Below are 27,263 nucleotides of genomic sequence, written 5' to 3' on the forward strand. Positions count from 1 at the left end.
GCTCATGCTGTGCCAGGTGCAGGGTCTGCTGGCTGGGTGCTGGCAGGCTTGAAACTGGCACAAGCACTGTAGCCAGACCATGCCCCTTTAAGGGCTCCGGGGCCGAGAGGGGGGCAGAAAAATTTCTCTGGTTTGGCCCAGAGTGGCCACCAGGGCAAGCTGGGGAGGGCTAGCCTCCCACTAGTTCGAACTAAGTGGCTACACAGCTCTTAATTCGAACTACTTAATTTGAACTAGGCTTAGTCCTCGTAGAATGAGGTTTACCTAGTTCGAATTAAGCGCTCCGCTAGTTCCAATTAAGTTCCAACTAGCGGTTTGCATGTATAGACGCTATGAAAGTTAATTCGAACTAACGGCTGTTAGTTCAAATTAACTTTGTAGTGTAGACATGCCCTTAGCTATAACCACTGAAAAGTGAGATCTTGTGGATAGTTCCCTGAAAACATCCACACAATGTACAGTGGCAGTAAAAAAAAAAAGCAAATAGAATGTTAGGAATCATTAAGGGCATGTCTCCACTAGCAAATTATTTTGAAATAAAGAAGTCATTAAATCTTGCCTTTTCTAAGTTTCCTTTTGTCCCTTTGAAAAACTGCCAACTCTCTTCAATTTTTTTCCTCTTAGTCTTGCTTCCCTTGGAACCTTTCCTATTTTGAAAGAACTCCCTGGTATAGACGAGAGCTAAAATAAGTAGAGAGACAGATACAGAGCTTTGCGAACAGGGGCAGCTAACAGGTGGTCTTGTGAGGGAGTTGTCCAGCTGAAGGAGAAAGGATTATTGGACCCTTGGGTTAAGTGGCTCTCTGAAGTGTGTGTGTTTGTGTGGGGGGGTTACTTGCTGGTTGCCTGAAAGAATCCGTGTGCTGAGCTTGTGTTTGTTAGTTTGTTTGTTTGGAGATTCATGTGCTGAGCTGTTTCTTTGAAGCAGTCAGGAGCGGCCTAAGGCAGGCTGCGGCAGCTGGCGCCCTATGCGGAAGGCACGATCTGCGCCCCCGCCTGCACAGCCGACAATGGCTGCGACATAATCACGGGGCGCCCGGGGCTGCGGCGCCCTAAACAACTGTCGAGTTTGCCGAGGTCCACGGGCTGCCCCTGGAAGCAGTGGTTGGCAGTTGGAAGCTAAGAGCTTCTTAAAGAGGATTTGAAATCAAGAACCCTCTGTTGATTGGTCAGGCCTTAGCCAGAGGCGGGGCTTTCAGGAAGGCCAGGGCTTTATAAAGCCTGCAGATAAGCTGCCAGGGAGCTTTGCAACCAGGGGCAGCTACCAGGGAGTTCTGTGAGGGAGTTTAGAGGGGGACTTGGAAGAGGCTAGCACACTTGACATGCCATGAAACTTTTAAACTAAACTAAAACCCAAATAATGCTGCTGTGGAGATACAGCTATGGGCTTGGTTTTCTAGCAATGAAAAAAGAACCCACTTAGCCGTTGAAAGTGAAAATCTGTGTAAATCTTTGCAGGAAAAGGCTCTTTGCTAACACAGGCAATACAGGGAGGAATACAGCACCCGGGCAGGTGGCCTGTATAATGGAAGGAAGCTTCTCAGAGGTTTTATTCTCGCATCATGGCATAGCTTCCAAAATTGCAGTTTGAGAATTGTGTATGGAGTCCCCTCACTAAAGGGCTCTCTGACTGTTTTTTGGAGAGAGGGTCCTGAGTGCGGCAATCTAGCCCTAGAGACTACAACTCCCATGAGCCCTTGAGGAAAAAAGGGGAAAAGGTGTCTCTTCCCTGCTACCCAGACAGAGTGTTGGGCAAGGATCCATTTTGGAAGGAGGAGCCAGGCTGCTGGTGTGGAGCCTTTTCCAGGCCTGAAGCTGCTGTGTTGCCTGTCACTGTTACTGCCGGGGCTTGGATCTAGGAGGCTGCTTTGGGGCTGTGGATTGTCCCTGGAGGGGAGAGACTCTGGCCGGGCCCGTGGCTGGGAAGGGCACAGGAGGCGACTGTGAGTAACTGGGCTGTTTGGGAAAGTGCTGCCTGGGACGGAGCCCAAAAGACAAACTGACTGTGGGTCTGGTGAGAGCCGCAGTGACCTGCCCAGGGAGCCAGAGCTGCTGCATTTGTGGGGCTGCTCTGGGGCAGAGGGAGTTGGACTAACACCGAGGACCCGCCCAGGCTGTCTCCACTCCAGCTGCAGCCCTGCGAGCTCCCAGGCCAGCATGTGTCTAGGACTCTGACTCCGGAGCAGGGGTGGGGACATGGGGGCAGTGCAAATGCCAGATGGAGAAGTTCTTACGATTTCTCTGTGCTTTGTGAATTGATTTTATTCACTGTTAGCCTGATTCTATAGGTTAAGTAAAGCTGTGTTCATTCTATGTCATCAGTTAGATGGATATCATTTATAATTCTTGTCCTGGGGTTAGACCCAGATAACTGCTAGACTACGTTAGGCTCCCAAGGCACACCATGAAGTGTGTACAATGCCGGCCCGGTGGAGGCACGGCCATTATATATTCTTAGGGAGCGAGGGGCTGCAGCAACGGGTGGACAGGGAATCCCCAACTATACAATATCACCACTAAGGTACTCAGGAACTCCTTTGATGTTAAAACCATCAGGGGCCCAGGCAAACCTGTGAGTGTGACCTGCTCCTGCGTAACCCAGGGAGGACAAAGGGGGCTACACATACTACTGCCTAGACTGCAGGGATGAGTGTAATCCAGTCCGTTTCATAAACAGGGGAGGAAGAACAAGTAAAACCACAAGACGGATATTCTGATGCAGCAAAGTTTTTAATGTGAATGAAATTTGCAATACACATTTTCAGAAAGCGATACTATAAAGCAGGAAGACTAGATTCCCAGTGTTACAATATGTGCTGCAAACCATCGGCCCCCTCCATCAGAGGCACTGGACGTGAGAAGTTCTTTTTCCTTTGTTGGAGGTGCAAGGACAACACATAAAATGTGCAGCTGATGCCTTTCTTAAGGCCCCTGTTCCCTTCCCACTGTGGGATTCGAACAAACACAGTGAGTGTAATTCAGAGGGAGTCCAAATGAGCAAAAGAGAAGAAGCATGTGGCTGGGAAAGCATTGGCAGAAAGAGTTCCTAGCAAGACATTAGCAAGGGGTCCATGAGAGAAAGGGGCTGGGCAGATACAGCTCGTGTGGAGCTCAGCTGGAGCCAGGCCACCACGGCCCTTCTGAAATCGATATCGGAATCTATCAGTTGCTATTCATTTCCTGGTCTTTCCTTTGGCCACAGAGATTCCTGCCGTGTCTAACATGGTGAGCCGCATGCACTCAGGTACCTATGACAAGATACCCCACTGCCGTAACCTCCCCCGTAACCATAACGACCTCCATAACCACAGAGTCCCCCGTAACCACCTGATCCTCCCAAGCCAAACAATCCCCCGTAACCAGCTCCAGAGCCAAACAGTCCTCCAGCTCCAAATGAGCCCCCGTAGCCGGATCCCACCACAGGGGCTCCGACAGCTCCCACTTCGCTGTGCTGAGGGAAGGTGCTCATAATGGGCCCTGGGATGGTCACAGCAATCGGCGAGGGCATGATCAGCACGTGGGAGTCAGGGCACTGCCTCACGCACGGCTCGTTGAAGGTGCCGGAAACTGGTCTGGGTCGGGCCACCCCGCATTCTGAATAGCAAGACATCTTTGTGTGATGGAGGGAAACCTGAAACACAACAGGGATAGAACAAAGAGAAGCTGTTACTGGAAGGGAGGTCTCCTAGCTCGGTTCCTATTGTATTTGACTGTACATGGGGCCTGAAAGAAAGAGGAGTGGATTTAACCCCCTTGTTCATATTTGTTCCTATTTCTTCTTTCTCTGCCTCTTCTCCCCTCACACCAAACCTGCCCCCAAAAGGCCCATTTGAAACATTCTCAATGATTTTGCCTAAAATCAGCATTTTGGAAGCTGTGTACCTATGTAACTGATGGAAATCATGGACAGTTGTGTCCAAGACCTTTCTTAAATTACCCTGCTTGTTAATCCTTTCCTTTCCTTAGAAGAGTCAACCTCACTGCGTAACCCAGGTGTGTCTGGCTCCATAGTGTGGATCTTGGTGACTCCCAAGATTTGGAAAAGCAAATACGTGAACGGAATCTTTTTCTTCCCCCACAGAAATGATCCTGAACTGGGGTATATTGTTCTCCATTTATCTTCAATGGAGCGAATGAAAAATACACCATCTGAGGGGAAACATCCTCCATGGCTGTTTCTGCTCAGGAGAACATAGAAACTGGTCACTGGTTCCCACCACCTGGCAGCTTAAAAATTCTCCCATCCCCAAAAGAGAGGGGGAGCAGCTCTTTTACAATGCAGGAGGAGAGTGCTGAATTGGCTGTGTATAGACTAGCCATTGGTCACTTACCTACATATGGAAAACATTTTCCCAGGTTCAAGGCCTTTCTGAACTTAATTTAAAGTTTTAAATGCTTTAATGCAACTTTTAGATCAAAGGAAACATGTTTTGCAATTCCATAGAGTGCTGCTAAAATCCCCACCTTTCCCTTCAAATAACCCATCCACCACAACCTGCAAATGAATCACTGCACAAGAGAATGAGGGAAGAACAACACCATCTGGGATCAGAATCACAGCGAGGCAGTGCCGTATTCAGTCAGAAATAGACATCAACCCTCCTTGCCATTTCTCGGAGGAGAAAGAGATGGAGTCAAATTGGACTTACCGAGATCACCGAGGAGATGAAGTCCAGAGAAGCGTTTAGCAGAGTTCTGAGCCCCGAGCCCTTTTATACAGTTTCTAGGACTGCCTGGAAGCTTGATGATGCATTTTTTACACAAAGTCACAATTAATTATCAAACAAACTGGATTGCCCTGGTAAATTCTGCTTTTGAGGCTGCTGCTTTCTGAGGGCTGGGCTCTATTATTGTTAGGGCCAATCCCATCGATGCACATTCCACTCTGCATTCCCTGTGTCTCAGTGGTGCAATGGGCGTGAATGTCAAGGTGATTGAGAGTTGCATCAGGAGCACAGTTGGCTCTCGTAAGCAGAAATCCAGTGTGGTCCTTTCGCATAAACTTGGTCCAAGTCAGGGCCATGTGGCAGTTTATTCTCAGCTTGCTAGGGTGTGGAGACCTGTTTTTTTCCATTCTTACAAACGTGACGTGGGACAGATCCAATTCCCTTTGAAATAAGTCCATTGCCTTTTGTGTATTTTCTGTAAGGACCTAAATTCTTTGTCTCCTTCAGGAGTTACTAAATCAATTTTAGTTATTTTAAAATAATTTCTGAATTCAGAGAGGCCCTTAATTATTCTGTACGCATTTTTTGATTGCCGCTGCACATTGTGTGGATGTTTTCAAAGAACTGTCCACAATGAGTCCAAGATCTCACTCTTGAGAGATTAAACCCATAATTTAATATGTACTGTACGGATTTTGTTTTCCAATATGCATAATTTTGCATTTATGAGCATAAATATGTGTCTTTCATTTTGTTGCCCTTTCATCTAATTTTGAGAGATCTTTTTGAAGCTGGTTTTTTTTTTATTGTATCCTTTGGTATATATGGTCATGCCAATTTTCTTCCAGTATTTTGATCTGAGGAAGTGGGTCTGGCCCACGAAACCTCATCAACTAATAAACCATCTTGTTAGACTTTAAAGTGCTACATAGTCCTTTTTTTTTGTTTGAGCAGCTTAGTATTATACTGTTTATCGTGAACACTGAACGTGTTGAACAGGATTAGTTCTAGTACAGACCTCTGAGGAACATCACTAGTTACTTCTCTCCATTCTGAAAATTGACCACTTATATCTCACCTTTGTGTCTTATCTTTTAACCAATTCTCAATCCACAAGAGGACCTTCCCTCTCATCCTATGACAGCTTCCTTTGCTTCAGAACCCTTGGTGAGGTACCTTGTCAAAGGCTTTCTAGAAATCAAAATACATTATATCCATTGGATACTCCTTTTCCCTATGCTTGGTGACCATCTCAAAAAATACCCATAGGTTAGCGAGGTATGACTTGCCTGTACAGGAAGCTTGTTGACTTTTCCCCCATAAAGTACGTTCATCTACTGCCACTGCCCCACCAGCTGGACTTGTTACAGTCTTCCCATGATGCACTTTGTGCTCTGGTATGACTCTGTCCCATTCGTTATCCTCTTTGCACCAAGTTTCTGGGATGTCTCTTATAGGAATATTCCCAATCAATAGGAGGTACTCTAGTTCTTCCATCTTATTACTTAGATTTCTAACGTTTGTATATAAGCACTTTGAAAACTTGTCACTAATTAGCTGTGCACCATGACATTATGGGATTGAGTGGGACTTTTTCATTTGTTTGATTGTTCCCTTCTCTTCTTACCTATCTCTTATCTTCCATCCTTGCCCCTAAACTCTTGACATACATTTTTAAAGTGAATCTAATGTTTGTCATCACAACTCGTAGTCCCAATAAACATTATTATTTCTATAATAATAGAAGTCTTTGCCCATATGAATCGCAATGAGTGGTTGTGAAGTGCTTCAAATGCTTAGATCTGAGGATGCCTTAGACAATCACCATGAAATTTACAATTACACCAGTTTTCCACAGTGGTCAACAGAGGCACATTAAGGTGAAGGTCAAACAGGGAGTGGCTGGCGAATGAAAACAAATAGTAAGAATTGAGACTACTCATGGCTGCTAATAACCTGGATCTCTTGACCCCCACTGGACACTTACCCTTCGCCACTTTTAAATACGTCCGTCCCTTGAGAACATCTCTTAGAGAGACTCATTCTGGCCTTTTCTTATTTTGGTTGGATGAGTTTTGGGGAAGTGTTGGGTGAAACATTGTCTTATGAAAGTGTGAAGCAAGATCAACAATTAGTAGATCTGTAGTCTGATTTCACTCCCTTTCTCTGCACGTATTGGCTAATTCATGGCTATTTCCATTTGAGCAGATTTAAATTACATGAAAGATTTTCCCATTCGAAGTCAATGTAGGGGGTCAAGTATCAGAGGGGTAACCGTGTTAGTCTGAATCTGCAAAAGTGGCGAGGAGTCCTGTGGCACCTTATAGAGTAACCGAAGTGTTGGAGCATATGCTTTCGTGGGCAAAGACCCACTTCGTCAGATGCATATTATGCATCTGACGAAGTGGGTCTTTGCCCACGAAAGCATATGCTCCAACACTTCGGTTACTCTATAAGGTGCCACAGGACTCCTCGCTGCTAATGTGGGGGGTGTAATTCCTGCACCGCACATGAACAAACTGGAAGTGTCTATGCCTGGCATTCCTTAGGACCAGGGGCGGTCCATGACTATAGATGGACTCGGCCGTCACCTAGGGTGCCGCCTTCAGCAGAGCATCCAGGATGCCCGATGATGATGTCAGTCCTTTGACAGCCCTGAAGATGGGGGCGCAAGTCGCGCGTTCCGCTTGGGGCGCCAGTTGCCGCAGCCCACCTCAACCCACTCCTGCTTAGGATATTGATTATCCTCATATGTAAAGATGTCTGGGCTAGAGACCTGACCTGCTCCGTGCCGCATTTGACAAATCGGAAATAATTCTGTACTATTGGGTCACCATAACCTGCCAGAGAGACGTGTTTCCAGGGAGAGAAAAAGTTGCACACGGAGAGCAGTGGGTGATTTCATCACAATGGTGACATGCTCTAAAGCAAGTTTTTGATGCTTGGGTGATATGCTCTGGTTTTTATCACTACCACACATATAGAAATGATGGACATAGGATTGGTTGTAGTCCCTTTGGAGAAGAAGGACAAGTCAGAAATATGAGGTTGTGTTTCTGTTTCTGCATCTCACACCCATGTGACTTTTGCCTCGTGTTTTTTATTCTCAACCCCATTAAACAGGCACATGAAGCTCTTAGAGGTGGAAATTATAGAGCCTTGTTAAAAATGAAGATTTCAAAGGCCCTCAGAACACTCATGGGTGCTTCATACAGGCAAAGGGGCAGAGTCTTAAAAAGTGGTAAATTGTTCTGGGGTTAGACGCCTTTGAAATGAGTAATCAACTCACTTTAAACATCACATGAAACATTACATTTGAATGACAATAAAATATCCCATTTTCCGTGACTCTGTCATGACCCAATTAAAGAGGTGCCACAAGAGACCTTAACCTACATTTTGTTAAAACATATCATGATAGAAAAATAAGGTTCCCCCTTGATTGAAATCAGCACAGTTTGTTGAGATGATTCAGAGCTACATCAGAACCACAGTCACTCCCATTCCACCACCGAGACACAGGGAATGCAGAGGGCCATGCATGTTGACGGGATTGGCCCGAACAATCATAATGCCCAACCCTGGGAAAGCAGCAGCCTCAAAAGCAGAATTTACCAAGGCAATCCACTTTCTTTGATAATTAATTTGGGACTTTGCATAAAAAAATGCATCATCAAGCTTCTCGGCAGTCCTAGAAACTGTATAAAAGGGCTCGTGGCTCAGAACTCTTCCAAACGCTTCTCTGGACTTCATCTCCTCGGTGATTTCGGTAAGTCCAATTTGACTCCATCTCTTTCTCCTCTGAGATATGGCACAAGAAGGTCCATGTCCATTTCAGAGTGAATATGGCATTGCATCCCTGTGATACTTATCACAGGTAGCCAGGGTAATCTGAGAAAGGTCTAAAATGGACACAGTAGCCCTTGATTTTCATCAGTTACATAGGTACACAGCTTCCAAAACGCTGATTTTAGGCAAAATCATTGAGAAGGTTTCGAAGGGGAGAAGAGGCAGAGAAAGAAGAAGAAAGGGGGTTAAATCCACTCCTCCACTTTCGCTCAGGTCTCATGCACAGCCTACTACAATAGGAACCGAGCTAGGAGACCACCCTTTCATCAACAGCTTCTCTTTATTGTATCCCTGTTGTGTGTTTCAGGTTTCCCTCCATCACACAAAGATGTCTTGCTATTCAGAATGCGGGGTGGCCCGACCCAGACCAGTTTCCGGCACCTTCAACGAGCCATGCGTGAGGCAGTGCCCTGACTCCCATGTGCTGATCATGCCCTCGCCGATTGCTGTGACCATCCCAGGACCCATTATGAGCACCTTCCCTCAGCACAGTGAAGTGGGAGCTGTGGGAGCCCCTGTGGTGGGATCCGGCTACGGGGGCTCGTTTGGAGCTGGAGGACTGTTCGGCTCTGGAGCTGGTTACGGGGGATTGCTTGGCTTGGGAGGATCAGGTGGTTATGGGGGACTCTGTGGTTATGGAGGTCGTTATGGTTATGGGGGAGGTTACGGCAGTGGGGTATCTTGTCATAGGTACCTGAGTGCATGCGGCTCACCATGTTAGACACGGCAGGAATCTCTTTGGCCAAAGGAAAGACCAGGAAATGAACAGCAACCAATAGATTCCGATATCGAATCGTGCTGGCCTGGCTCCAGCTTCTCTGCATGTGAGCTGTATCTGCCCAGCCCCTTTCTCTCATGGACCCATTTCTAATGTCTTGCTAGGAACTCTTTCTGCCAATGCTTTCCCAGCCACATGCTTCTTCTCTTATGCTCATTTGGACTCCCTCTGAATTACACTCACTGTGTTTGTACGAATCCTGCAATGGGAAGAGAACAGGGGTCATAAGAAAGCCATCAGTTGCATATGTGATGTGTTGTCCAACCTTGCAGCTCCAAAAAAGGAAAAAGAACTTCTTATATCCAGTGCATCTGATGGAAGGGGGTGATGGTTCGCAGCCCGTATTACAACACTGGGGATCCATTCTTCCTGCTTTGTATTATCACTTTCTATAATTGTGTATTGCAAACTTCATGCACATTAAAAACTCTGCTGCATCAGAATATCAGTCTTGTGGTTTTACTTCCTCTCCTGTTTATGAAACGGACTGGATTAAATTCATCCCTGTAGTTCAGGCAGTAGTACGCAATTCTCAAATTGCAATTTTGGAAGAATGAACCCACTTAGAGGGCTCGTGGTATTATACAGTCCACCTGCCCGGTGTTGTCTTCCTCATTATATTTCCTATTTTAGCCATTTAAAGAGAAAATCTGTGTAAATCTTTGCAGGAAAAGGCACTTGTCTAAGTGGGGTGTTCTTTTTTCACTGATCGCAATCCAGTCACATGGATTGTGGTAAGCTTCTGGTTGTGTGCTTGAATCCTAGAGCCTTAGGTTTTTTAAAGGAGAAGAAAATTGCTTAAGAAACTCTATCTTCCTCTATCTTTCCCGCCACATTATTTGTGTTTTTGTTTAGTTTAAAGTTTCATAGAATGTCCAACTCCCCCTCTAAACTCCCTCAAAAAAACTGCATGTTATCTGTCCCTGGTTGCTTATTAACAAGCTTTACAAAGCCTTCTCTTCCTGGCTAAGGCTTGACCACTAAAAAGAGGGTTCTAGATTTCACATCCTCCTTAAGAAACTTCCAGCTGCCAGCCACAGCACACACACAAACAGCCCACAGTTTCTTTCAGGCAACCAGTAAGTAACCCCCACACACAAACACACACACTACAGAGAGATGGTTCCCTGAAGGATCCCATAATCATTTCTTCTTCACTCATGAAATTCCCTTTTGTCTGACCCTTTTCACAAAGCCCTAGACCTTTCTCTATACCTTTTTAAGGCCTGGTCTTCACCATGGAATTATTTCGAAGTAAACTTCCTTATTTTGAAATAATAAGCGGAGTGTCCGTACTACCAAGCCTGTTATTGCCCGAGGAAAGCAGGTGGAGAGATTTCAAAATCAACGGCTCATTATTTGGAAATTAGGCTTATTTCAAAATTGTTATAGCTCCGCTGTAGCTATTTTGAAATAATGTCTCCCCAGAGTAATTTGAATTAATTACTCCCCAGTGCTTCCTGGGGCTCTAGGTCAAGGTAGCACATCCACAATAATGGAGCCTGCCTCGCACTAATTTCGAGGCTCCCCTGTAGGGGCGGTGTTATTTCTGCACTGCACATGAACAGACTTGAAATGTCCACACCTGCCATTACTTAGGACGTTGATTATCCTCGTATGTAAAGAAGTCTAGGCGAGAGACTTGACCTACTCCATGCCGCAGTTAACAAATCTCAAAGAATTCTGCATATTGGGTCACCATGACCCGTCAGAGAGAGATGTGTTTCCAGGGACAGAGAAAGTTGCACACACAGAGCAGTGGGCAATTACATCACAATGGGGCAAGGTTTTGGTGCTTGGCTGATAAGCTGTGATTTACATCGCTACCACACATATAGAAACGTTGTACATAGGATAGATGGTTGCCCCTTCGGAGAGGTGTTGTCTTTGCGTATAAAGAAAGTTCAAGTGAATGTTTGAGTCCTAGATCCCAGGATGCTCACTTTCATAACGTGAGATGTTACTGACCTTCTAGATTCCAAATCCTCGTTAAGAAGCTCACAGCTTCCAACTCCCGGCCACAGCACATGGTCCTTCAAACAAACAGCTCAGCACATGAATCTCCAAACAAAAAGACAGACCAACACAAGCTCAGCACACAGGTTCTTTCAGGCAACCAGCAAGTACACCCCATACATAAATACACACACTACAGACAGCTACTTACCTCAAAGATCTCGGATCATTTTTACTTTACCTGGAGAACTCACTCACGAAACTCTCTCTTATCTGCCCCTGTTCGCAAAGCTCTATACCTGTCTCTACACCCTTTTTAGCCCTCGTCTAATTAGGGAGTTATTACGAAATAGGCAAGGTCTCATGGTAAACAAGACTAAGAGGAAAAACAATTGAAGAAACTTGGCAGTTTTTCAGAGACATTATTACAGGCCCAAAAGCAAACTATTCCACTGTGTAGGAAATATAGAATGTACAGCAAAACAACACGTTGGCTTAACCAGGATATCTTTCATGATCTAAAAATTAAAAAGGAGTCATATAAAAAATGGAAACTAGGTCAAATTACAAAGGATGAATATGAGCAAACAATACAGGTAAGCAGGGGCAAGACTAGAAAAGAAAAGGCACAAAATGAGCTCAAACAGCTAGAGACATAAAAAGTAACAAGAAGACATTCTATAAATATATAAGAAGCAAAAGGAAGACCAAGGTCAGGGAGGCCCATTGCTTAGTGAACAGGGAGAAGCAACATTAGGAAACTTGGAAATGGCAGAGGTGCTTAATGACTTCTTTATTTGGGTCTTCACAAAGAAGTCTGATGATGAAGGAATGCCTAACATAGTGGATGCTAGTACAAATGGGTAGGTTTAGAAGACACAACTTAAAAAGTACAAGTTAAAAATTACTTGGACAAGACAGACATCTGCAAGCCACCAGAGCCTGCTGAAATGCATCCTAGAATACTCCATTAGTTGACGTATCTTTTCCTGCTTTCTATTTTCCTTACTAAAATTTAAATTCCACTTTCTAAATTATGTGTTTTTATCACTCACTGATTCTTTCAGTCTTCCCTCATAGCTCATGTTTTCTAGTCCTTCATGTTCCTCTCTGGACCCTCTCAAATTTCTCCACATCCTTCTTGAAATGTGGTGCTCAGAACTGGACACAATACTCCAGCTGAGGCCTAATCAGGACAGAGTAGAGTGGGAGAATGACTTCTGATGTCTTGTTCACAACACTCCTGTGAATGCATCCCAGAATTAGGTTTGCTTTTGTTACAACACTGTTACACTGTTCACTCATATTTGGCATGTGGTCCACTTTGACCCCCAAATCCCTTTCTGCAGGACTCCTTCCTAGACAGTCACTTCCCATTCTATATGTGTGAGATTGATTCTTCCTTCCTAAGTGGAGTATTTTGCATTTGTCCTTATTAAACTTCATCCTATTTACCTCAGAGCATTTTTCCAGTTTGTCCAGATCATTTTGAATTATCACCCTGTCCTCCAAGGCACTTACAACCCCTCCCAGCTTGCTATCAGCTGCAAACTTATTAAGCGTAATCTCTATGCCACTAGCTAAATCATTGATGAAGATATTGAGCAGAACCGGTCTCAAAACAGAACCCTGCAGAACCCCACTTGTTATTCCCTTCCAGCAGGATTGTGAGCCATTAATAATTACTCTGAGAACTGTTTTCCAGCCAGTTATGCACCCACCTTATTGTAGTCCCATCTGGGTTGTATTTCTCTAGTTGATAAGAATGTCATGAGAGACTGTGTCAAATGCCTTAGTAAAGTCTAGGTATACCATGTCCTCCACTTCTCCCTTAACCACAAAACTCATTATCCTATCAAAAAAGCTGTCCATTTTGTTTAACGTGTTCTGTTCTTTACAAATCCATGCTGCATGTTAGCTATCACCTTCTTGTCTTCCAGATCTTTGCAGATTAATTCCTTAATGACTTGCTCCACTATCTTTCCTGGCAGAGAAGTTAAAGTGACTGGTCTGTAGTTTCCTAGGTTGTTCTTATTTCTCTTTTTAAAGATGGGCACTGTGTTTGCCTTTTCCCAGTCTTCTGCAATCTCTCCGGACTTCCATGATTTTTCAAAGATTATAGATAAAATCTCCCATACCTCCTGATACTAGCTATCAGCTACTTTGAGTATTCTCGGATGCATTTCATCAGGCCCTGGAGACTTGAAGATATCTCACTTTTCTAAGTAATTTTTAACTTGTCCTTTTTTATTTTATCTTCTAAACCTACCCCATATCTACTATCATTCACTATGTTAAGCATTCCTTTATCATTAGAATTCTTGGTGTAGATCAAAACAAAAAAGTCATTTTGCACCTAAGCCATTTCCAGGTTTCCATTTGTCATACTTTCTATCTTTCTTAAGCAGGGGAATAGTTAGCTTTTAGGCCCGTAATAACATTCATTTGAAAAACTTCCAACTCTCTTGAATTGTTTTTCCTCTTAGTCTTGATTCCCATGGGACTTTACCTATTTAGAAATAACTCCCTGGTGTAGACGAGGGGTAAAAAAGGTAGAGAGAAAGGTGTAGAGCTTTGTGAATAGGGGCAGCTAACAGATGGTTTCATGAGGGAAGGGTCCAGGTGAGGGAGGAACGACTACAGGATTCTTGGACTAAGTGGCTGTCTGTAGTGTGTGTGTTTCTTTCAGGCAAGCAGCAAGTAACCTCTTATCAGAAACAATCTGCTGAGCTTGTGTGTGTGTGTGCATGTGTGTGTGTGCGTGTGTGTCTGTGGTAACTGTTTGTTTGTTTGGAGATTCACGTGCTGAGCTGTTTGTTCGAAGCACCAGTGTGCTGTGGTTGGCAGTTGGGAGCTATGAGCTTCTTAAGGAGGATTTGAAATTGAGAAACCTCAATTCATTGGTCAGGCTTTAGCCAGAGGCGGGGGTTTCAGGAAGGCCATGGCTTTGAAAAGCCTGCTGGTAATCAACCAGGGAGCGCTGCCAACAGGGGCAGCTACCAGAGAGTTTTGTGAAGCAGTTTAGAAAGGGAGTTGGAAGGGAGCAGGGTGCACTTTTAAACTAAACTAAGAGCCCAAATAATGCTGCTGTATAGATATAGATACGTGATTGGGTTTTTTGCAATTAAAAAAGACCCACTTAGCAAAGATCCTTTTCCTGCAAAGATTTACACAGATTTTCACTTGAAATGGCTAACACAGGCAATACAGGCAGGAATACAGCACCCATGCAGGTGGCCTGTAAAATGCAACGAACCCTCTCAGTGGTTTCATTCGCCCATCATGGCATAGCTCCCGAAATTGCAATTTGACAATTCCCTATGGCTGCCTGAACTGCAGGGATGAATTTAATCCAGTCCATTTCATAAACAGGGGCGAGAGAACAAGTAAAACCACAAGATAGATATTCTGATACAGTAAAGTTTTTAATGTGAATGAAATTTGCAATACACATTTACAGAAAGGGATAATACAAAGCAGCAAGAATGGATTCCCAGTGATGTAATACGAACTGCGAACCATCACCCCCATTCCTCAGATGCACTGGATGTGGGAAGCTCTTTTTCCTTTCTTGGAGCTGCAAAGTTGAACAAAACGTAATATATGCAATTGCCCCTGTTCCCTTCCCACTGCGGGGTTCATACAAACACTGTGAGTGTCATTCAGAGCGAGTCCAAATGTGCTCAGGAGAAGAAGCATGTGGCTGGGAAAGCGTTGGCAGAAAGAGTTCCTAGCAAGACATTAGAAATGGGCCCATGAGAGAAAGGGGCTGGGCAGATACAGCTCGTGTGGAGCTCAGCTGGAGCCAGGCTGGCACGGCCCTTCTGAAATCGATATCGGAATCTATCAGTTGCTGTTCATTTCCTGGTCTTTCCTTTGGCCAAAGAGATTCCTGCCGTGTCTAACATGGTGAGCCGCATGCACTCAGGTACCTATGACAAGATAGCCCAGTCCCATAACCTCCCCCATAACCATAACGACCTCCATAACCACAGAGTCCTCCATAACCATAACCTCCCCCATAACCATAACGACCTCCATAACCACCTAGTCCTCCCAAGCCAAACAATCCCCCGTAACCAGCTCCAGAGCCGAACAGTCCTCCAGCTCCAAACGAGCCCCCGTAGCCGGATCCCACCAGGGGGGCTCCCACAGCTCCCACTTCACTGTGCTGAGGGAAGGTGCTCATAATGGGTCCTGGGATGGTCACAGCAATCGGCGAGGGCATGATCAGCACGTGGGAGTCAGGGCACTGCCTCACGCACGGCTCGTTGCAGGTGCCGGAAACTGGGCTGGGTCGGGCCACCCCGCATTCTGGATAGCAAGACATCGTTGTGTGATGGAGAGAAACCTGAAACACAACAGGGATGGAAAAAAGAGAAGCTGTTACTGGAAAAGCGGTCTCCTAGCTCGGTTCCTATTGCAGTGGGCTCTACATGGGGCCTGAGAAAAAGAGGAGGAGTGGATTTAACCCGCCTGTTCATGGGTCTGTATTTGATCCTATTTCTCTGACACTTTTCCACTCACACCAACACTGCCCGCAAAGGGACACCTTTCACACATTCTCAATGATTTTGCCTAAAATCAGCATTTGGGAAGCTGCGTACCTCTGTAAGTGATGGAAATCAAGGGCTACTGTGTCCATTTAAGACCTTTGTCAAATGACTCTGGCTAAGATAATGCTGATCCTTTCCTGTCCTCAGAGGAGGTGTGTCTGGGTTCATAGTGTGGATCTTTGCTTTTCCATACCTTGGGAGTCACCAACACTGGAATGGAATCTTTTTCTTTTCCCATAGAAATGACCCTGACTTGGCGTACCATGAGCAGAGGCCCAGTGACTTCACTGGAGCAAAGAAAAAGTTCTCTGTCTCAGGAGATCGTCTTCAGCGGGTGTTTCTGCTCAGGAGAACATAGAAACTGGTTCACTGGTTCATACCATCTGGCTGCTTAAGAATTCTCCCATCCCCAAAAGAGAGGGGTCCCTGCTCTTTCACAATGCAGGAGGAGAGTGCTGAATTGGCCGTCTATAGACTAACCTTTGAAAGTTTCTTCCTTTTCTTGTTAGGTGACCAATGGCTAGAGGACTTTCTGAACTTACTTTAAAGATTTAAATGCCTTAATGGAAATGCAAAACTTATTTCCTATGAACTCAAAATAGACTTGAGTGCTCCTAAAATCCCCACCTTTCCTTCAAATCATACATCCTCCACAATCTGCAATTGAATCACTACACAAGGTAATAAGGAAGAACAACACCATTGGTTATAAGTATCACAGGGAGGCAATACCGTATTCAGTCTGAAATGGACATAGACCCTCCTGTGCCATCTCTCGGAGGAGAAAGAGATGGAGTCAAATTGGACTTACCGAGATCACCGAGGAGATGAAGTCCAGAGAAGCGTTTAGCAGAGTTCTGAGCCACGAGCCCTTTTATACTGTTTCTAGGGCTGCCGAGAAGCTTGATGATGCATTTTTTACACAAAGTCCCAATTAATTATCAAACGAACTGGATTCCTTTGGTGAATTCTCCTTTGAGGCTGCTGCTTTCCCAGGGTGGGGCTCTATTATTGTTAGGGCCAATCCCATCGATGCACATTGCACTCTGCATTCCCTGTGTCTCGGTGGATGGGAGTGACTGTGGACCTCATGCAGCTCTGAATCACCTCAACAAACGGGTCTCGTAAGCAGAAATCCAGTTTGGTCCTTCTACTTCCTCTTGGTCCAAATCAGAGACATGGAGCAATTCATTCTCAGCTTGCTAGGATGCAGAGAGCTAGTTTCCTGCATTCTTACGAATGTGAGTGGGGTCATATTGAATTCTCTTCGAAATCAGTCGGAATAAGTCCATTGTCCTCAGTGTGTTTACTGTAAGGACCTCAATTCCCTAACTCTCCTTTTGTCCTGGGGAAAGCACAATGTCTGTAAGAATCTATATTCCTATATCAACCTTCCTTCTCTCTCTTAGCAGAAACTTAAATTCAATGTGAGCCTCTTAGCTGACACTCTCCCAACAGTGACAAAAGCCTGAGCTACGACGGACCTCCCCTTGTTTCACCAACACTCTCTCAAAGGGCTGTATTAAGCTGATTTCCTAATGGGTCAAGGGAGGGATGGAGGCTCCATCAGGAACAATCTCTTGGATAGAATCCTTTTGAGTTAAGTGATAGAAAGTGGGCTTTGTCCGAAACACTGTGACTCTGTGTGACTGAGCTGACAAAAAAGCGAGGTCTTGTTGTAAGACAATGCAGCCGACATAGCCCTGGAAGAAGCCCAGAGGAGCTGGAGATCAGAGGTTCTTGGTGAAAGAGGAGATGGCGTTGGGATGAGATTGCACATGTGTCAGAAAACACCCCTGCAAGCAAATGAAAGATGTTTTCATTCAACAATGCATCCCTAGGAGTGTCTTCTATATCTAGAGAGGAAGGTGAAAATGGCTTCCTTTTAATTTGTGTTCCTGAAGCAACTGTGCTGATTTCCACCAAGAGGCAACCTTATTTTTCTATCATAATATACTTTAAACAACCAAAGGAAAAATTACATTTGAATGAAAATAAAATATCCCATATTCCAAGACTCTCTGTCATGACCCAATTGAATAGCTGCTACAAGAGACCTTGGCCTCCGTTTTTTTAATTGACTTGATTGCTCATTGCAGAGGCCTCTAATCCCAGAATCATTTAACACCTTTTACGACTCTGCCCCTTTGCCTGTATGAAGCACCAATGAGCATTCTGAGGGCCTTTGAAATCATCGTTTTGAAGATGGCTCTATAATTTCCAGCATTAACACCTTCATGTGCCTGTTTAATAGGGGTTGAGAATAGAAACACAATGAGGTGAAAGTCACGTGGGTGTGAGATGCAGAAACAGAAACACAACCTCCTATTTCTGACTCGTCCTGCCACAGGCTCAACATGAAGTTCATCATTGCTACTCCCTTATAGACGGCAAGTTTAGTAAAAGGTTTAGTTAGAAAAGTGAGCGTCCTGGGATCTAGGCATCAATGATTGAATGTGGCTAATGTTTGGTCCACCTTAACAGTTTTCTTTATACACGAAGATAATATGTCTCCAAAGGGACTACGGTCGATCTATCCTCTAATACATTGTATCCACTGAATACCCCATTTCCCAGTGCTTTATGAGCCTCTAAAAAATCCCCATAGATTAGTGCTGCTTTCTGTTTTCTTTACTAAAATGTATTTTCCACTTTCTAAATAAGAACATAAGAACATAAGAATGGCCGTACTGGGTCAGACCAAAGGTCCAGCTAGCCCAGTACCCTGTCTACCAACAGTGACCAGTGCCAGGTGCCCCAGAGGGGGTGGACTGAAGACAATGATCAAGCAATTTGTCTCCTGCCATTCTTTTCCAGCCTTTGACAAACAGAGCCAGGGGCACCATTGCTTACTCCCTGGCTAACAGCCGTTTATGGACCTAACCTCCATGTATTTATCTAGCTCTTTTTTAAACTCTGTCGTAGTCCTAGCCTTAAAAGCCTCCTCTGGCAAGGAGTTCCACAGGTTGACTACACGCTGTGTGAAGAAGAACTTTCTTTTATTAGTTTTAAACCTGATACCCATTAATTTCATTTGGTGTCCTCTAGTTCTTCTATTATGGAACAAGTAAATAACTTTTCTTTATTCACCCTCTCCTCACCACTCATGATTTTATAGACCTCTATCATATCCCCCCTCAGTCTCCTCTTTTCAAAACTGAAAAGTCCCAGTCTCTTTATCCTCTCCTCATAGGGGACCCATTCTAAACCCCTAATCATTTTAGTTGCTGTTTTCTGAACCTTTTCTAATGCCAAAATATCTTTTTTGAGGTGAGGAGACCACATCTGTGCACAGTGTTCAAGATGTGGGCGTACTATAGTTTTATACAGGGGCAATAAGATATTCTTTGTCTTATTTTCTATCCCTTTTTTAATAATTCCTAGCATCCTCTTTGCTTTTTTGACTGCCGCTGCACACTACGTGGATGTTTTCAGAGAGCTATCCACGATAACTCCAGGATCTCTTTCCTGATTAGTTGTAGCCAAATTAGCCCCCATCATATTGTATGTATAGCTGGGATTATTTTTTCCAATGTACATTACTTTACACTTATCCACATTAAATTTCATTTGCCATTTTGTTGCCCAATCACTCAGTTTGGTGAGATCTTTTTGAAGTTCTTCACAGTTCGCTTTGGTCTTATTATCTTGAACAATTCAGTATCATCCGAAACTTTGCCACCTCACCGTTTACCCCTTTCTCTAGATCGTTTATGAATAAGTTCAATAGGATTGGTCCTAGGACTGACCCTTGGGGAACACCACTAGTTACACCTCCCCATTCTGAAAATTTACCATTTATTTCTACCCTTTGTTTCCTGTCTTTTAATCCGTTCTCAATCCATGAAAGGATCTTCCCTCTTACCCCATGACAACCTAATTTACATAAGAGCCTTTGGTGAGGGACCTTGTCAAAGGCTTTCTGGAAATCTAAGTACACTATATCTACTGGATCCCCCTTGTCCACATGTTTGTTAACCCTTTCAAAGAACTGTAATAGATTAATAAAAACTCTAATAGATTAGTATTAAATGATGCTCTTTTATCCCTCTCTGATTTTTTTACGTAAAGGCTCCATTGCAGGGATTTTACGTTCAGCACTGTATCTTTTTATTTCTGTTGCTCTAACTTCCTCATTTTTGTCTCATTCTCGTTTCTAAACTCAAATGCCACTGTGGTGGGCTGCTGTGGTAGTTTGTCCACCAAACGGCTGTTAAATGTTTTATATGATGGTCCCTTTTCCATGCGCTCCATCTAGAGTCACCCCTTAGACCAGATCCTATCACTAGATCACCCCTTACACCAGATCACAGTCACTATCACTACCATTTAGGAGGATATCAAGAATTGCCTCTCCTCTTGTGGCTTCCAGTTGCTCCATTAAGCAGTCATGTGAGGTACCAAGAAACTTTATCTCCTCATCCTGTCCTGAGGTGATGCGTAGCCCCTCAATACGGGCACAGTTGAATTCCCCCGTTCTTGTTGCTTCTCTACTCTCCCTTAGCATTTCACAGTCACTGTCACTATCTCGGTCAGACGGTCGGTAATATATTCCTCCTGCTATTCTCATATGACTAGAGCATGGAATCAGTCTCCATAGAGATTCTATGGAACAGTTCGATTCATTTCACATTGTTACTTCATTTGACTCTCTGTTTTCTGTCACGTCCAGTGCCACTGCCCCACCAGCAGGACTTATTCTGTCCTTCCCATGATGAACTTTGTGCCCTGGTATGACTCATTAGCCTCATTCCACCAAATTTCTGGGATGCCGGTTATAGGAATATCCCCATTCAATTAGTTCTCCCATCTCATTACTTCAGTATACAAAGTGCTTATATACCAATGCTAGAAATCTGTCTCACTGTTTAGCAGTTCGCCATGACATAATAGGTAAGAACAGAAGAGAAACGATCAAATGAGTGAAAAGAGTCCCACTCAGACCCATTTCTTATCTTCCATCCTCTCCTCTAAACTCTCGACATACATTTTCAGAATCTAATGTTTGTCATCAGAACTCGCACTCCCAATAAATGTTATTACTCCTATAATAATACAAGTCTATAAGATTTATTAAGATATAAATCTTAATGGGTGGTTGTGAAGTGCTTCCAATGCTTCGGTCTGAGGAAACCTCAGAAAAACACCATGAATGTTACAATTACACCACTTTGCCACAGTGGTCAATGGAGACACATTAAGGTGAAGGTCAGACAAGGTGTGACTGGTGAATGAGAACAAATAGTAAGAATGGGGACTACTAATGGTTGCTAAAAAGTTTAATCTCTTGAACACTGCTGGATACTTACTCTTTGCCACTTCCCAATATGTCCCTCCCCTGAGAATCCTGCTTAGAACAGCTTATTCTGGCCTTTTCCTATTTTGGTTGGATGAGTTTTGGGGCAATGTTGGGTGAAACATTGCCTGATGGAAGTGTAAAGGGGAATGTGTGAAGCAAGATCAACAGTCAATAGATCTGCAGTCTGATTTCACTGCCTTTATTTGCAGTTGTTGGCTCATTCATGGTTATTTACATTATTTACGTTTGAGCAGATTTAAATTAGACGGCATCAAACGTTTTCCCATTTGAAGCCAATGTTAGAGTGTTATTTCTGCACTGCACATGAACAGACTTGAAACGTCCATGCCTGACGTTCCTTAGGACAATGATTATCCTTGTACGTAAAGAAGTCTGGGCGAGAGACTTGACCTGCTCCATGCCGCATTTGACAAATCGGAAAAAATTCTGCACTGTTGGGTCACCATGACCCTCCAGAGAGAGACGTGTTGCCAGGGACAGAGGAAGGTGCACATGCTGAGCAGGGGGCAATTTCATCCTAATGGGTGACATGCTTTAAAGCTAGCTTTTGACGCTTGGGCGATATGCTGCGATTTACATCGCTACCACACATATAGAAATGATGGACATAGGATAGATGGTTGTCCCTTTGGAGAAGTATTGTCTTCGTGAATAGTCTTTGCATTGAGCCTGTCACAGGATGAATCACCAGTATGAAGTTGTGTTTCTGTTTTTGCATCTCACACCCATGTGACTTTCACCTCATTTTGCTTCTTTTCTCAATCCCTATAAAACAGGGTTACTAAGGTGTTAAAGCTGGAAATTATAGAGCTTTCTTCAAAAAGAAGATTTCAAAGGACCTCAGAACACTCATGGGTGCGTCCTATAGGGAAATGGGTAGAGTCTTCAAAATGTGACATTATTCTGGGATCAGACGTCTCTGCAATGAGCAATAGAGTCACTTTAAAAAAGAAGAGGCCAATGTCTCTTGTGACACACCTTTAACTGGGTCATGACAGAGAGTCACGGGATATGGGATATTTTGGTTTCATTGAAATGTACTTGATCAGTTGGCATTTGCAAAATTTTTTGATAGAAAAATAAGGTTTCCTCTTGGGGGAAATCAGCACAGTTGCTTCAGGGACTTAAAATAACAGGAAGCCATGTCCTTCTTCTCTGGATGTAGAAGACACTCCTAGGGACGCGATGTAGAATGAAAATGTCATACACTTGCTTGCAGGGATGTTTTCTGCCACATGTGCAATCTCGTCCCACAGCCATTTCCTCCTTCACCGAGAACCCCTGATCTCCATCTCCTCTGGGCTTCTTTCAGGGCTTAGTCAGCTGCATTCTCTTACAACAAGACCTTGCTTTTTTGTCAGCTCAGTCACACAGAGTCACAGTGTTTCGGACAGGGTCCACGTTCTGTGACTTAACTCAAAAGCTTTCTATCCAAGTCCTCTGCCTCTTCTCACAGGCCTCCATCTTTTCCCCGGACTCATGAGAAAATGAACTTAATTCAGCCCTTTGAGACAGCATGGATGACACAAGGGGAGGTCCAGTCTTCGGTCAGACTTCCATCACCCTGAGGTGCAATTCCCTTTTGGGAGAGTGTAATGAAAAAGGCTCATATTGAATTTTAGTCTCTTCTAAGACAGAGAATGAAGGTTCAAGTGGGAATATAGATTTCTACAGGCCTTGTTCTTTCCCCATGTCAGAACGTGAGAAAAACAACAAACGCAATGGGTTTATTCCGATTGCTCCTTCCACTTCATATTGGTCCAAGTCAGGGATGTTGGGCAGTTCATTCTGAGCTTTCTAAGATGGGGAGAGCTGTTTTTCTCCATTCTTACAAACATGACAAGGGTCAGGTCGAACGCCCTTTGAAATCAAACTGCATTTCGCTTACAAGAGCTGATTGTGGTCCAGATGCAGCTCTGAATCATCTCAGCAGTCACTCTCATCGCAGCACCGAGACACAGGGAACCCAGAGTGTAATGCTCATCGATGGGATTGGCCCTAACAATAATAATGCCCAGCCCTCGGAAAGCAGCAGCCTCAAAGGAGAATTTACCAAGGCAATCCAGTTTCTTTGATAATTAATTGGGGCTTTGTGTAAAAAATGCATCATCAAGCTTCTCGGCAGCCCTAGAAACTGTATAAAAGGGCTCGTGGCTCAGAACTCTGCTAAACGCTTCTCTGGACTTCATCTCCTCGGTGATCTCGGTAAGTCCAATTTGACTCCATCTCTTTCTCCTCCGAGAGATGACGCAGGAGGGTCGATGTCCATTTCAGAACTGAATACGGTATTGCCTCCCTGTGATACTTATCACAGCTGGTGTTGTTCTTCTCTCATTGTCTTGTGTAGTGATTCAGTTGCAGATTGTGGTGGATGTATGATTTGAAAGCAATAGTGGGTATTTTAGTAGCACTCTATGCAATTGCAAAACATGTTTCCTATGAACTGGAAATTGAATTAAGGCATATAACCTTTAAAGTAACTTCAGAAAATACTTTAGAGATTCGTCACTTACCTAGATGTAAAAGGAACTTTCCCAGGTTAGTCTATCCACAGCGGCTACGTCTAGACTGGCATGATTTTCCGCAAATGCTTTTAACGGAAAAGTTTTCCGTTACAAGCATTTGCGGAAAAGAGCGTCTAGATTGGCACAGACACTTTTCCGCAAAAAAGCCCCGAACGCCATTTTTGCGATCGGGGCTTTTTTGTGCAAAACAGATCTGAGATGTCTACACTGGCCCTTTTGTGCAAAAGCTTTTGCGCAAAAAGACTTTTGCCCGAATGGGAGCAGCATAGTATTTCCGCAAGAAGCACTGATTTCTTACATGAACTCGTCAGTGTTCTTGTGGAAATTCAAGGGGCCAGTGTAGACAGCTGGCAAGTTTTTCTGCAAAAGCAGCCACTTTTGCAGAAAATCTTGCCAGTCTAGACACAGCCAGCCAATTCTGCATTCTCCTCCTGCATTGTAAAAGAGCAGTTACCCTCTCTCTTGGGGATGGGAGAATTCTTAAGTTGCCAGATAGTATGAACCAGTGACCAGTTTCTATGTTCTCGTGAGCGGAAACAGCCACTGAAGATGCGTCTCCTCAGATGGTGTCATATTTCTTTACTCCATTGAAGTCACTGGCCCTGCGCTCATTGTAACATAGCTCAGGATCTTTTCTGTGGGGAAAGAAAAAGATTCTGTTCAAGTGTTGGTGACTCCTAATATTTGGAAAAGCAAAGATCCCCTCTATGAACCCAGACACACCTGGGTAGCATGCAGCAGTTGACTGATGTAAGGAAAGGGAAGCATTGGGAGCCAGGGTTGCTTGAGAAAGATCTTAATGGACACAGTAGCCCATGATTTCCATCAGGTACATAGGTACACAGCTTCCCAAATACTAAAATCATTGAGAATGTGTCAAAAGGGCCCTTTGGGGGCAGGTTTGGTGTCAGGGGAAAAGATGCAGAGAAAGAAGAAATAGGAACAAATACAGACCCATGAACAAGGGGGTTACACCCACTCCTGCTCTTTCTCTCCGGCCCCATGTAGAGCCCACTGCAATAGGAACCGAGCTCTGAGACCACCCTTCCACTCACAGCTTCTCTTTCTTCCATCCCCTGTTCTGTTTCGGGTTTCAGTCATCAGCAAATGTTGGTGACTTCCAAGATTTGGAAAAGCAAAGAGCCACTCTATGAAGGGAGACACTACGGCTACGTCTAGACTGGCATGACTTTCCGCAAATGCTTTTAATGGAAAAGGTTTTCCCTTAAAAGCATTTGTGGACAAGAGTGTCTAGATTGGCACAGACGCTTTTCCGCAAAAGCACTTTTTGCGGAAAAGCATCCGTGCCAATCTAGAGGCGGTTTTGCACAAGAAAGCCCCGATTGCCATTTCCACCATCAGGGCTTCTCTGTGCAAAACAACACCGCGTTGTCTACACTGGCCCTCTTGCACAAAAGCATTTGCACAAGAGGGCTTTTGCCCGAATGGGAGCAGCACAGCATTTCTGCAAGGACACTGACAATCTTACATGAGATCGTCACTGTTCTTGCGGAAATTCAAGTGGCCAGTGTAGACAGCTGGCAAGTTTAGATGCAGCCTACTGGTTTTGAGGGAGATATTGGCTGCTCTCATGAAAGGAACAGACTAGCGCTAAGCCAGCTGTAGTCTCTTGGGGTATGTCTACACTGCATGGCTCCATCGACGGAGACATGTAGATTTGTTTACTGGGCGTAGGAAAATGAAGGAGCAATTTAAATAATCGCCGCTTCATTTAAATTTAAATGGCTGCCACGCTGTACCAATCAGCTGTTTGTTGGTTCAGCGCGGTAGTCTGGACGCTCCGTGGTTGACTTCAAAGGCATTTGTCAACCACCCCAGTAAACCTCATCCCACGAGGCATACCAGGGAGGTCGACAAATACCTTTGATGTCAACCGCGGAGCGTCCACACTAGTGCACTGAGCCGAGGTAGCCTATGCCGGGTAGCTTATGCTGGGTAGCCTGTCGCCAGAGGCATGTAGTCTAGACATACCCTTGGAGAAATGTCTTCAATAGACACAGAATTCCCACCAATGAAATAGTTACACTGTTTCCAGGTTGGCTGAATTTCAGTCATTGAGGTAGTTTCAAAGGGGCCCTTGGGAAGGGAACTTTACTGTGAGTGGAGAAGAGGAATAGAGAAAAGAAACAGGAACAAATACATATCCCTGAACTAAGTATCTAAATGCACTCCTCCTCCTCTTTCCATCAGGCCCCATACAGACCCCACTACAATAGGAACCCAGCTAAGAGACGAGTGTTCTAACAATACCTACACCTTCTCGATATTCTGTCTTCTGTTGTGTTTCAGGTTTCTCTCCATCACACAAAGATGTCTTGCTATCCAGAATGCGGGGTGGCCCGACCCAGCCCAGTTTCTGGCACCTGCAACGAGCCGTGCGTGAGGCAGTGCCCTGACTCCCAAGTGCTGATCATGCCCTCGCCGATTGCTGTGACCATCCCAGGGCCCATTATGAGCACCTTCCCTCAGCACAGTGAAGTGGGAGCTGTGGGAGCCCCCCTGGTGGGATCCGGCTACGGGGGCTCATTTGGAGCTGGAGGACTGTTCGGCTCTGGAGCTGGTTACGGGGGATTGTTTGGCTTGGGAGGACTAGGTGGTTATGGGGGGCATTTTGGTTACGGGGGACTCTGTGGTTATGGAGGTCGTTATGGTTATGGGGGAGGTTATGGATATGGAGGATCTTGTGGCACTGGGCTATCTTGTCATAGGTACCTGAGTGCATGCGGCTCACCATGTTAGACACGGCAGGAATCTCTTTGGCCAAAGGAAAGACCAGGAAATGAACAGCAACCGATAGATTCCGATATCGATTTCAGAAGGGCCATGCTAGCCTGGCTCCAGCTGAGCTCCACACGAGCTGTATCTGCCCAGCCCCTTTCTCTCATGGACCCAATTCCAATGTCTTGCTAGGAACTCTTTCTGCCAATGCTTTCCCAACCACATGCTTCTTCTCTTGTGCACATTTGGACTCACTCTGAATTACACTCACTGGCTGTGTCTAGACTGGCAAGTTTTTGCGGAAAAATTTGCCAGCTGTGTACACTGGTCGCTTGAATTACCGCAAGAACACTGACTTCCTACTGTCTGAAATCAGTGCTTCTTGCGGAAATACTATGCTGCTCCCGTTCGGGCAAAAGTCCTTTTGCACAAAAGGGCCAGTGTAGGCAGCTCAGATTTGTTTTCCGCAAAAAAGCCCCGATTGCAAAAATGGCGATTGGTTTTTTTCTTGGCGGAAAAGCACGTCTAGATTGATACGGACGCTTTTCCGCAAAAAGTGCTTTTCCGTTAAAAAAACTTTTCCTTTAAAAGCATTTGCAGAAAATCATGCCAGTCTAGACGAAGCCACTGTGTTTGTACGAACCCTGCAGTGGGAAGGGAACAGGGGTCTTAAGAAAGGCATCAGCTGCATATGTGATGTGTTGTTCAACCTTGCAGCTCCAAGAAAGGAAAAAGAACTGCCCACGTCCAATGCATCTGAGGAAAGGGGTGATGGTTCACAGCCCATATTAAAACACTGGGAATCCATTCTTCCTGCTTTGTAGTATTGCTTTCTGAAATTGTGAATTGCCAATTTCACTCACATTAAAAACT

At 44.6% G+C, this 27,263-nt stretch overlaps 2 protein-coding genes across 4 annotated transcripts; one reads left to right on the forward strand and one right to left on the reverse strand.

Annotated features, from left to right (window-relative positions):
• The first annotated feature begins 1,303 nt into the window (after positions 1-1,303).
• On the forward strand, positions 1,304-27,263 carry LOC149521789 (feather keratin-like). 3 transcript variants are annotated; one of them, XR_016347718.1, is made up of 2 exons: positions 1,304-1,943; positions 8,824-9,721. XR_016347718.1 is itself a non-coding variant. In XM_089772497.1 (2 exons), exon 2 carries the CDS (start codon positions 25,983-25,985, stop codon positions 26,409-26,411), a length of 429 nt encoding a protein of 142 aa, XP_089628623.1. In that variant the 5' UTR covers positions 1,304-1,943; positions 25,962-25,982; the 3' UTR covers positions 26,412-27,263. The 3 variants fall into 3 exon arrangements, 2 of the variants coding, with proteins under 2 accessions (XP_089628623.1, XP_089628624.1); XM_089772497.1 differs by lacking the exon at positions 8,824-9,721 and adding an exon at positions 25,962-27,263; XM_089772498.1 differs by lacking the exons at positions 1,304-1,943; positions 8,824-9,721 and adding exons at positions 23,082-23,331; positions 25,962-27,263.
• LOC149521790 (feather keratin-like) lies at positions 14,691-15,604 on the reverse strand. Its single transcript, XM_089772384.1, has one exon. The coding sequence runs from the start codon at positions 15,578-15,580 to the stop codon at positions 15,152-15,154; it is 429 nt and encodes a 142-aa protein (XP_089628510.1). The 5' UTR covers positions 15,581-15,604; the 3' UTR covers positions 14,691-15,151.

The sequence above is a fragment of the Pelodiscus sinensis genome, chromosome 22, assembly GCF_052426305.1.
Source record: "Pelodiscus sinensis isolate ZL-2025 chromosome 22, ASM5242630v1, whole genome shotgun sequence".
Lineage (NCBI taxonomy): Eukaryota > Metazoa > Chordata > Testudines > Trionychidae > Pelodiscus > Pelodiscus sinensis.

Bases quoted from the DNA above. Each gene is read 5' to 3' on its own strand.
- LOC149521790 (XM_089772384.1), bottom strand. From the start codon at position 15,580: ATGTCTTGCTATCCAGAATGCGGGGTGGCCCGACCCAGCCCAGTTTCC.
- LOC149521789 (XM_089772497.1), top strand. From the start codon at position 25,983: ATGTCTTGCTATCCAGAATGCGGGGTGGCCCGACCCAGCCCAGTTTCT.